Here is a 12,020-nt window from a genome sequence, read left to right as displayed (position 1 = left end):
GAGAGTTGTGCCATACTGGTCAATTTTCATATTTTTACCCCTTTGGTGTAGCCTAACGTGATTATCCCCTAGAAGGGGAGGTTTGTAGTTTTTCTTTTTGCTTTTTAAGAACCATTTAATTGGCCCTCATTATTATGATGATTCCAACAACAGTCATGTCTTAACACCCTCTACTCAGTCTCACATTGTACTAATAATCATTTAAATTTAAAACGTATTCATTGGTCAGAAAACTATTTTCAATCTAAAAATCTGAGTATCAGGAAAGAGTGACTCAAGATTTTTTTTAATAGGAGTTAAACTGCAAGGAATTTGCATTTGTGAAGAAATTATGAAAGGATGAGGTGGGGGGTGTCCAGGTCTCTAGCCTCTTCCTTCTGTCCTCCCAAGGAGAGAGAGTCCCACTCCCCTCGGCCCTAGCTGCATTTCAGCACACCAGGGACAGAGCTGAGGGTTAAGAGAAGGAGGCTTGGCGGGGAGGCATGTGGGTATTGTGGAAACCCTCCCCTCTGCCATCCCCCGCTGCAGGAGGAGGAGGGAGAAATAACAAAGTCATATAAATACAAGTGTAAAATTATCATAAGAGACATAATAATCGAACATTCAAAACACAGAGTCTTTTAGAAGGACTAAAAAGAAACCAAATTTCAGAAATTGGCAAACATTTTAAAAATAATTTTTTAAAAACTTTGTGTGTCATCTCTGTAACAGTTTTGTTTCCTCTTTATAATCACAAATTTTGCTACAAAATACTAGTATCCTGACCTGCTTCATTTTATTCCTCCCCAACTGCAAAGACAATATTTTAAAGCTACTTCCCAAAAGTGAGAATTTTACCAATCAAATTATTTCACAACTCTTTTAAACTAATCACAAATGTAGCAAGTGTCTCATTTCTAAAAGGCACTTATCTTCTTGAGTGTCAAGCAGAAAGTTATATTTTCCAACACAGTTTTTCTTTATAAGGAAATTCAGGATACATTAGAAATCTACTTGCCACCTTAGAAAAACATTTCCCTTTAAGTAACTGACTGGTTTTCTCAAAGTCTCTCAGGCCCCCTTCTCTGAGCTCCTGTCTGACAACAGCAAATCCTCTATCTGGGGAAGCCTCCTACTTCAGGGTTGTTTTTGCTAAATAATGTTGGCCCTAAGGTTAACAAACACATGAGAAATTTTCATTAACTACCACATTTTTGTCAGAAAGCTAAGAGATTCTACTGAACCTTTTTATCTAGGAAATGTTTCTATATGTCTGCCACAGCCCATTTATTAAGTTTTCAGTGGTGTAATGTATAAAATTACAAAAACCTAAACTGGGAAAAAAGCAAGGTATCAAACTATATGCTACCCCCCTGTGTGTAAAATGGTAGTATGCTTCAAGAGGTACAGACTATGCCAGAAGAAACAGGTAATAGTGCCTCTGAGGAGGGAAAGTGGGAGGATGGGAAGGGGAGGAACATCTCTTTTCACTGCGTTCTCTTTGGTAGTATTTGGTTTTTGGGTTTTTTTCTGAGTGGCAGCATTGTTTTTAAGGAAAGAAAAAAAACAACAAGAAAACATTTCTCAGAAACATATTTCCTATGAAATCCAATTTCACAAGTCAATAGTATTTAAGAATCTACTGAGTATAAATTTCCATGCGTAATTTAGGCAGACAGTATGATGAAATGAAGTTGATAAAGAGCTTTAATGGAGCATCAGTTGGATTATTCTAATTTGTATCTGTATATAAATGTACATACACATCCTCCAGACTACACCTATTTCCAGAATCATCTGCACACATTCAAACAGTGTTTCCAGCATGAAGCTATGTAACTTCTGGAATGAGACACAAACAACTGATAGGGAAAAATGTTGAAGACTGTGGATTTTTTTTCCAGAACTGTTCACCTCCAGTAAAGGAGTACTAATTAGGGTATCAAGTTCCCAAGCAGCCAGAAAGTGACTATCTGCAGAGAGCCCCCAGATATGATAAAGTGCTTTTTTATTTAAAGGTGGGAACTTTCCAGATGTAAATGAACTTGTAACAGGACCCACTACAGTTGAAAAACAAAATAAGCAACAAATTGTAGTTTAACCACTCAATGTGAACTGCTATCCTAAAGTTCTATAAAAATATTACACAAGATGAAATGTATAGCCTGAAAACAGAATAAATAATAATTGTCTTAAAAAAACTATAATTGTAAACACTTTTGCCCTTTGCGTAACTCAACAACACGAATGAAGACTGTGATAATAGGTTTCACTTCTAAAACACGTTTCGACTTGAAAAATAAAATATAACGGTTCACAAATGACTTTTATATCCATAGATGTTATAAAAACTACTTTTACTTACTCTCTTGTCTCTGAGGAAAGCTTGAAAGGAAAGACTTCTTACTATTTTTAAGAGAATCAAGTAAACAATTCAATTTGAATTAAACCAAAACTTAAAAACCAAACTGCAGTTTTTAAGATTCTAGCAACTACTTAAATACATACAATACATGAATACTTCTTTGTATTAAATCACTAATTTTTAAAAAATTAAGTAGTCAATTCCAGTGCAGGTGAGGATGAAGACCTAGCCCAAGGTTTCAAGCTGAGGAAAGACCTGTAAAAGTAGTGTGGTGTAAAAATTGTAGCAATACTAATCTTACTAAGTCAGCAACTGACATCTGGAAACAATCATGATACCTTGTCTTTCGGGTCTTTCAGTTTTTTAAAATACTAATACTCTAGCACTTGCCTGGTTGACACTTTTTTCCCATAGGTGAATACTGGTCCCTCCCCCCCAACCCCACCCCCAGATTCTTTGCAAAGCTCACTGAAATGAACAAAACAATGATTAAAACAATAAGAGCAAAACCGTGGAAGACATTTCAACCAAAGCACTGAAACCAAACAAGGAAAAGGTAACTGTTCTTCCCTTCAAGACTGTGTACTATTAGGTTTTATGTTCTATCAGGTTAAACTGGAATTGTTTTCATACATCCTGTTCTTTTTTTAAACAATAAAATCTTGCTTAAGAAAGCACTCTCCTTGTTTTTCTTTCTCCTGCCCCAGTCTCCAGGAAAACTTAAAAACTGCATCTTCATTTCCCTGGTTGTTTTGTTTTTTTAACTGCAGGGCTGTTTTAAAAATTTAGTCAGTATGCTTCTCACACTTCTTTTGTCTTATTCTTTGTCGTGTTCAGCATTCAGAGGAAAGTTCACAATGTCTAAGTTCTTTGCTATGCAGGTAAATATGCAAATCAAAGGATGACAAAGTTTTTTTAAAGAATCTGTTTATCTACAGTATTTTTGAAGAGAAACTACCATTTTCACCTGATCTGTGCATCCATTTCATAATCCTTGAGCAGGTTATATTTTTCAAAGAACAATAAAAAGACCTATTTCGACAAGCTAGAAATATCTGGATTTTTGGGGTGTTTTCTTTCTCTTCTTTTTGATCATTGTAGTGATAGGTCAGTAAACCCTAAGTTGGATATTTGTACTTGGGGGGACGGGTGCGGGGGGAAAAAGGCGGGGGGGGGGGAAAGAAACCTGTAAAGAACTTTGCAGGTGCAAGCTGAACAGGAAACATTAGAAAAGATAAAAATGTACCCTCTTTCCCTTACCCGACCTCCATCCCCACAGAGGAGAAACAGAATACTTACAAGTTAGCATCTGTGTATTTGTATCTCTATGTGTTTTCTCTCTTCTTTGGATTTGGATACTTGGAGCTAATCTGGAAGTGCCCGTTTGGTTGTCCACAAAATGATGCTTGAGAGTCTAAGGATGCATAAATTAGAAGCCCTAAAAAGGCGCAGGACGGTCATTGTACCTCACTCTTTATGCGCTCTTACGGTGGGACCCAAGAGCCTTTCCTTTTCTCTTTCTTTCTCTCTCTCTCTCTCTTTTTTTTTTTTTTTTTTTAACACTTTAGATGATGGAGCGAGTGAGAGGCTGGTAGCTGGAGACGAATAGGCGAGCCCTGCACCATCCCCACCCCTCAACTTAGCACCACATCCCCCCTCCCCAATTACCCTGGACTTTGCTACGAAGTCAGTAGTTTTAGGAAAACTGGGGTCTGGATAGGCAGAGGCGCGGAATCCTTCACTTCAAGCCTCGACGCCGGCCTCGGAGTTTCTATTTCTGGTGGTCCAGGATTGGGATAACGGCCGGGATGGAGGCGGGAAGCATGGAGAAAGCAAAGGGGGGTGATCTTTTCAAGAAACACCCAACTGCCCCCTTTACCTTTTTTGTCTCCACTATGGGGAGGTGGGGGGCCGAGAGAAAAAGATGTCAATGACCATTGTTTGCTCGTTTGCGATGTTGCTCCGCCCCCCGAGTCTGTCGTAAACCTGGCGCGGGACTAAAATAAACCCCAGATCCCGCAGCTCCGGGGGCTCAACGCGCCGCCGACTCCTGGTCACAGGCGCTGCCGCCCCGGCCCAGGTGGCAGCGACCCACGGCCGCCGCGTCCCGCCCGCGCCCGCCCCGGGCCCCCCTACCTGGCCGTCCGCCGAGCCATGTCGTTGAGCCCCAAGCACACGACGCCCTTCTCCGTGTCCGACATCCTGAGCCCCATCGAGGAGACCTACAAGAAGTTCGGCGGCGCCATGGACGGTGCGCCGCCCGGCCTGGGGGTGCCTCTGGGGGCCGCGGCCGCCGCCTACCGCGCGCCGCCGACCGGGCCCTCCTCGCAAGCGGCGGCCGTGGCGGGCATGCAGCCCCCGCACGCCATGGCGGGCCACAACGCTGCGGCGGCGGCGGCGGCAGCGGCGGCGGCGGCGGCCGCCGCCACCTACCACATGCCGCCCGGCGTCCCGCAGTTCCCGCACAGCGCCATGGGCGGCTACTGCAACGGCGGCCTGGGCAACATGGGCGAGCTGCCCGCCTACACGGACGGCATGCGGGGCGGCGCGGCAGCCGCGGCCACCGGCTGGTACGGCGCCAACCCGGACCCGCGCTACTCGTCAAGTGAGCGGGGCCGGGAGCGCGGGACGGAGGGCAGCGGACCGCGCGGACTTTTCCCGCCACAGTCCGAGGCGCGGGGGGCGCTGGGACCGGGCCCGGGGCGCGCGGGGTGTCCTGGGACCCTGAGCGCGCGGTGGGCGCTGGGACCCGGCCGGGGTCGCGCGGGGCGTCCTGGGACCCTGCGCGCGCGGGGGGTGCTGGGCCCCTGGGCGCGCGGGGCGTCCTGGGACCCGCCGGGGCCACGCCGGCGTCGCGGCCGCATTGGTGTGAAGAGAGCTGGGTGGCGGCTGACCGGCATTCCCCTTGGGCCCCTCCCCAGTCTCCAGGTTCATGGGGCCATCAGCGGGAGTGAACGTGGCCAGCATGGGGTCGCTACCGGGCATCGCGGACGCCGCCAAGTCTCTGGCGCCCCTGCATACGGCTGCGGCGGCGGCGGCGGCGGCGCCGCGGAGGAAGCGCCGCGTGCTGTTCTCGCAGGCGCAGGTCTACGAGCTGGAGCGGCGCTTCAAGCAGCAGAAGTACTTGTCGGCGCCCGAGCGCGAGCACCTGGCCAGCATGATCCACCTGACGCCCACGCAGGTCAAGATCTGGTTCCAGAACCACCGGTACAAGATGAAGCGGCAGGCCAAGGACAAGGCGGCGCAGCAGCTGCAGCAGGAGGTCGGCCTGGGCCCGCCGCCGCCGTCCCCGCGCCGCGTGGCCGTGCCCGTGCTGGTCAAGGACGGCAAGCCCTGCCAGAACGGCGCGGCCACGCCGACGCCCGGCCAGGCCGGCCCGCAACCGCCCGCGCCGACGCCCGCGCCCGAGCTGGAGGAGCTGTCGCCCAGCCCGCCCGCGCTGCACGGCCCTGGGGGAGGCCTGGCGGCCCTGGACGCGGCGGCTGGGGACTACGGCGGCGGCGCGCTGGGCGCCAACCTGCTCTATGGCAGGACGTGGTGACGGCGCGGGCCGGGCGGGGTCCCTCCTGACGCCTGAGGGTCGGCTTGGACCGACGGCGGACGCGGAGCTCGCAAACGGACGGACGGGTCGTGGAGGCGGGCGGGCGCGGAACCTCTCTACTGGGGGTGGGGACGCGACAGCCCCAGGATCGAATCACGAGCATCGCGCCAGGGGGCTTTGAGGTGGTCATTTCCTCCTTCCAGAGGTTCCTAAATTATGTGAAAAGCCGGCCGAGTCCATATGCACCACGTTCCTAACCAAAGCTCTCAGTTTTAAACATTGGAGACTTCGTTGGTGTTTGTTGCTCTAAAAACCAACCCAGCTTTAGCAATGAATTCTTCTTGGAGTGGAACTTACCTTGGGAGATTAATTTTCGAATCCCCCTCCCCTTAAGTGCAATTTCATTAATGTTTGATGGAAAGTAAATTTAATTGTAGCTCAAGGTGGATCATGCACATAGCAACATTATTGCAGAGGAGTTATTGCCATTTACAGAAATGGAATAAACTTAATCAAAATATTGCTTATACGAATTGATACAGCGTTTTAAATTTAATGCTGTTTTTTAAATGTTTCGATCATTATCTGGCAATGAGTGTTTGTATATTACCCTAAAAGAGGATTTTCCCCCTAATATGCAGTTCATCAAAAGAAAGAAGGGTTGTAAGCTACTTTTTATATGGAAACTGGTCTCCCCAATGAATGGATAAAATAAATGACACCCTGTCTTTCTGTAGACATGTTATTTACTCTTTCTAAGGCATTTGCTTATCTTAATTTGAATACCGTGATAAAACATTAGAACAAGTAAGCAAAATTGCTAAGATAGACATCAATTAATTAACCTGTTTGAAAGCATGTCAAGAAGAGAATAAGGTGATTTACTGAATTGTAATCAGTATGTAAAGAATAAATAACTAAAATATTTATAATTTTCTCATATTTAGAACTTAATAGGGGTTACACACCGATTTTGTTGGTGTTTTCCTGTACAAATAATGTATTTACTCTTTAATATGATGATTTATATTTCCTGTGTTTCAAAAGGATATTTAAATATAACTTAAAAGAACCTTAAGTACTTTTTTTTTTTTTGGTAAGAGTCAAATGGTCATTTATTTTTCACTAAGTTGTATAGGTTTTTTTTTTTTTTAACACTACTTGGCATGATGGGACAACACAGCTCAGTTGACTCATGATTTAAAGAACTGGTAGCGAAGTAAAAATACTAAAAGCTGAAGAACGTGAGCTTATGAAATGAAGAAAAATTAAAGACGTTAACATGGGTAAAACGTGATTTATAAATGACCAAAACATCTACCAGAGACCTTAAAGCTCTTCTACATTTGAAGTTTTAGAATTATAGTTTGAAGCGAAACATTTTATTTAACTTCATTGTTTGGGTGTTTTTCTGAATGTGCAAAGTGCATTCTTTAAGAAGGTGTTTTAAAAGTTGCACTTTCTCGAAATGTATTTTATATAGTAAATAATAATAATAGTAATTTAAAACTCCAGTTCCTTCCACAAAGAGGAAAAAAAAAACACTAAAGAAGCAAGGGGATCAGCCTTTATCAAGGGGCTGTGAATGCATTTTTGTAAAATGATAACTGATTTTTAAAACATTTTACATAAAAAAAATAAGCAGAAAAAATAGTATGACAATGGTGCAATACACCTGAAGGAAATTTTCCCAATTTGGGTTTTTGCATACTAATAAAATTGACTTTCAGAATATTAGCCAAGCTAGCATAACTATTACTGATGTGCCACATTTCAAAATGATTGTTTATATTGATCAGATTCCTTCAAATTCTGAAATTTTACTTCTAGAAAACATGTTTTAAAAGTTCACATGGTTTGTAATTTTTTTTTTTTTTACAGCCCAATACTTAACAAAAGCAAGAATATCTTATGGACTAAGGGCTCCAAGTAACATTTAAAGAAAATAAATCTTCATGGACAGTTTTTTCCTTGCTAATTTCTGGAACAAAAAATCCCTTAGACTAAGTGAACTCTCTATCAAAAAGACCATTAAGAAAAAACAGCCTTCTTTATACAATATTTTCTGAAAGTGTATTTGGTACAGGCGTATCTCTTTCCTTTCAATGTTCCTTTAAATAGTAAAGGACCCAAGCCAGAAGTAATTGCTGCAGAGGGCTTAACATTCTACACCCAGAAACTTACTGAGTTTATGTGTGCACATCCTGAAATTAGGACAAGGTTTGATTTTGAAACATTAAAACAGAAAATGTTTTTATTATAGAATTCCACATTCTGATTAATGCAAAACAAGAGCTTTTTTCTTCTTTTGCAATTAGTGCTTTGCAGATCTTTTATAAAAACACAAACGGCCAGACTAGGTGAAACTCATTAACTGAAGAGGAGGATAAGTGTCCACGACCAAGAGGGAGGGCTGGCGCAGGGTCTAAGTGGAACAAAGCCCCTCCAAAGTTTAGCAGAGGCCACAGTAAAACTCGGTTTCAGAAATGCGAACTGCAGATGTGACACTTTCCTAAATGTTTTGGAGTTTTACAGCATTCTAATGTATCTTTTCCAATTGAGGCACAGAAACCAAGATCCAGAATCAAAGTTGCAGAGAGGAACGGCAGGGATGGCAGGTACTTTTCTGAAATCTGTGTTGGGATGTAAATTGAAGCGGGGTATGTGTGTGTGTGTGTGTGTGTGTGTGTGTGTGTGTGTGTGAGCGCAATGTTGAAGGATACAGGAAGAGTGTTTTGTATATGGAAGGGGGGATGGTGTGTGTAACCCAGTTGTCTTCTATTTAAGGCTTTGCTTAGAACTAAAACCTAATGGTCGGAACAAGTAAGTCAATCAGACTTTTATCAACACAGATGTTGTGTTCAAACTCCATTCTGCTATCGACTGTTTACTTTCAATTTAAAGCAAATCAGAGATGCAATCCTGTTCACTAAATGCAAGCACCTTCCAAAGACTTGCTTTGTTAACTGCACTGAATACTGATGATTTATAAACTTTTAGAATAAACTGGTGAACCATTGTCACATAAAGACCCATCGATTGGATTTTTAGCTATGAATTTGTGCATCAGATAGTGCACTGTGTAGTGGCAGTATAAATTTCAGATGTAGTTTAAAGCATGAATGATACTGCCCAACTGTTTAATATAACACTAACGTGTGGATAAAACCCTGTATGTTAATTACTCAAGTCCAGTTTTTAAAAATAACTGCTGCTTGCCATGCCCAAATACAATGGGACAGGGCACTATGATACATTTTATTAAAAATGAATTAAATAAATAGACTTTTGCTGCTAGTGAGAACTGGTGAGCATCTGGACAAGATTCAAAGAAGACTTGAAGTCAGGAATTCGCTCTCTCCAGTAAGTATTAAGATAACTTTGTGATTTTAAGATCACTTTTATGTCATTATTTTTAAGCCTGGAGGTAAGCTTAAATGGAAGCTTCTGAAAGAGGTGTTTTGGTTTCATTTGTCTTTGCTTTAGAATGTTTACCTGCAGTTGAATGAAATGCCTTTTATTTCAGTTTCTAAATTCCATGTAACCTCTTATTTCAGTAGTTGCTTAAGTGATTTCTAATAAAAGTTTAACCATGAATTTGCCCAAGTCTTAAGTTGTGCAGGCTATTTTGTAGTAGTGAATAGCTCCATTCCCATTTCACACACACAAATTAAAGCATGTTCCTCTTTGGCCCTCGTGCATGTATACAGTGTCAGACAACACGCAACGCAGGCATTCACTTCACCCCGAGTGGGGCGTTTGCTACTTGATTAGTTTTACTTTTTTCCCGGTTAGAAGTAGCAGAGCCGTCGCTCGCGGGCACGCATCCGGTGGGTCGGCTCCAGGCCGCCCTGGGGGCGGGAAGCGGCGCCGACGAGTCGGATGCGGCAGGGGCCGCAAGCCGCCTGCGAACCTGCGAACCGGGCGTCCAGGTGACTTCGGAGAATGTCTACATTCTAATTTCGAAGCAAAGCGAAATTCGTTTACGTTCAGGCTTGGAGCTTAAATCAGCAGCCTCGGGAGAAGACCCTTTCCGTTCTTTCCTTCCAGGTCCCAGTATTCGAACGCGTGCGGAGCTGAGACGACGCTGGGCTGGCGGAGAAGCTGCGGCGCGGGGGCCGCCCGGGGATCCGGGCCAGGATGCCGGGCCCCCTGAGCCCCGGGGCCGCGGGCGTCCCCGTCCCCGCCGAGCGCCCCCCGAGCCCGCCCGCCCGGCCCTGGCTCTAGCTCTGCCTGCCGGTCATCTCCCCGCCTGCCTCCCCGACGCTACACGGCGGCCGGACAGCACTTTCGATGGATGGCCGTGGGCTCTAAGGCTTTGCCTCACTGGACCCTACGGAGAACAGCTGCTCACCACGGGCTCTTAGCGCCGCGATGAAGTCGGGCTGTTTTCAGGTTCTAAGATTCTTAAAAATCTTTAATGAGACCCTGAAAAAACTTGGCCCTACGTAAACATACTACAATGGAGTTAATTACATAAAATTGACCCGTTGACTTTACACCCGAATATGGAGGGGATAGTTATAGCTTTAAACATGCCATTTAAAGTTCTAAAAAGCGTTTACTTGTCAAAATAACAGGGCATTTTTCTGGGAGTTAGAAAGAGATGCAGAGTAAGGAGAGGGAAGGAAGCGAGGTCTCACCACCCGCTAGTGGGACTCTAGCCGGCTTAATTTTTCCATCAGGCTTTTTGCTTAGGTGTCTTCAGAACACTTTAAACATAATTTTCAAACTTGTTTTGATCCGTTACATGTAATGGTGAAAGAGCCAAATCAGAAACAATTATTTTAGACACGCTCATGATAGCTTAAAACAAAATTAAAAACTAGACCAAAACTAAAGATCTGAGAAAATACAGGTTCTGCAGAAGTGTGGGTATGGGGTACTTACGAAGCTCTGTACACTAAGTAAGACATGTATGTGGACTCCTTTGGAGTATGCAGTACTGATTTAGGCGCTATACATTTTCAGTATTTGGAAGATAGAGAAATCTAACAGAAGGTATTATTCCCACTTTAATGTATTGTGAAGTAATATATAATGCTTGTGTTAATTCCCAGCAGAGACTCTTTATCTCAACAATAAAGGACCCTGCTCTATTCACCCATCATCAGCAATGAACTCAATAGCTTCAAAATACCTTCCTATCCAAGGTTAAGGTGGGACTTTTTCTGAATAGATTTAAGATTAACAAGTGTGCCTTTGTAGAATACTAAAGCAAGAATGTCCCAGGTCAGAAAGTCAGAGAGAAACCTTACTTTACAATCTGAGGCTAGAATGGAAAGGTGGAAACAAAGCAACAAGTCTTCATACGTGTGTCTGGGTTGGTTGTGGCAATGAAAATGCATATGGAAGTGCTGCACGTGAACTGCAGGCATAAATGTAAGGAACTATAGTGTGCTTAGTAGCAAGAAAAAAATAAGTACAAGTTGAAATCTATTGTAAAATAATGCAAAAACTTGCCAAGGAACATAGGCAATTTAGCTAGGAATTAAACTTTAAGTTTTCTTTCTTTCTGCCCTCCCACTGGGTTCTGTGTAGTGTTTTTTCAGCTTAAGTACAACTGACCTTCACCACTGTGTTACTTCCAGGTGCATAAAATGATTCGATATTTCTATACACTATGAAATGATCACCACAATACGTCTAGTTACCATCTGTCACCACAAAAATAATATTATTGATTATATTCCCCACGTTGTACATTCCATCCCATGACTCATTTATTTTGTAGCTGGAAGTTTGTACCTCAATCCCTCTCACCTATTTCACTCATCACCACTCCCCGGAATTTTTCAACTTTTCTTAGAGATTTAAAACTAGTCCTTAAAACTGCAGTATAAATCTACATGAAATTTGTAAAATGTAAATAATTTATTCTCATGAAGATTTTATAATTTGCCAGATCAGTAGCAGACACATACATGGGTTGGTTGGGTTGTCTTGCTGACCATATCCTCTTAAAATCTACTTCTTCATTTTCTTTTGACATCTAATTGTAGAAATAAATTGTTTTCTGATATACTGATTAAAAAACACAAAAAAACAACAACAAAAAACACATGCTTGGCCAAGATTTTCAAAGTTTAAATACTGTAAAAGAAAAACAAGAGACCAGAGTTTTAAGTTTTTTTT

The 12,020-nt window shown here is 43.5% G+C and overlaps 1 protein-coding gene across 1 annotated transcript; it reads left to right on the top strand.

Annotated features, from left to right (window-relative positions):
- Window positions 1–4,486: 4,486 nt before the first annotated feature.
- NKX2-4 (NK2 homeobox 4) lies at window positions 4,487–5,885 on the top strand. The gene is made up of 2 exons (XM_060078964.1): window positions 4,487–4,949; window positions 5,266–5,885. The coding sequence occupies exons 1-2, from the start codon at window positions 4,499–4,501 to the stop codon at window positions 5,883–5,885; spliced, it is 1,071 nt and encodes a 356-aa protein (XP_059934947.1). The 5' UTR covers window positions 4,487–4,498.
- Window positions 5,886–12,020: the final 6,135 nt, after the last annotated feature.

Source organism: Mesoplodon densirostris, chromosome 16, assembly GCF_025265405.1.
Source record: "Mesoplodon densirostris isolate mMesDen1 chromosome 16, mMesDen1 primary haplotype, whole genome shotgun sequence".
Taxonomy (NCBI): Eukaryota; Metazoa; Chordata; class Mammalia; order Artiodactyla; family Ziphiidae; genus Mesoplodon; species Mesoplodon densirostris.
This window is presented reverse-complemented; position numbering and strand designations above follow the sequence as displayed.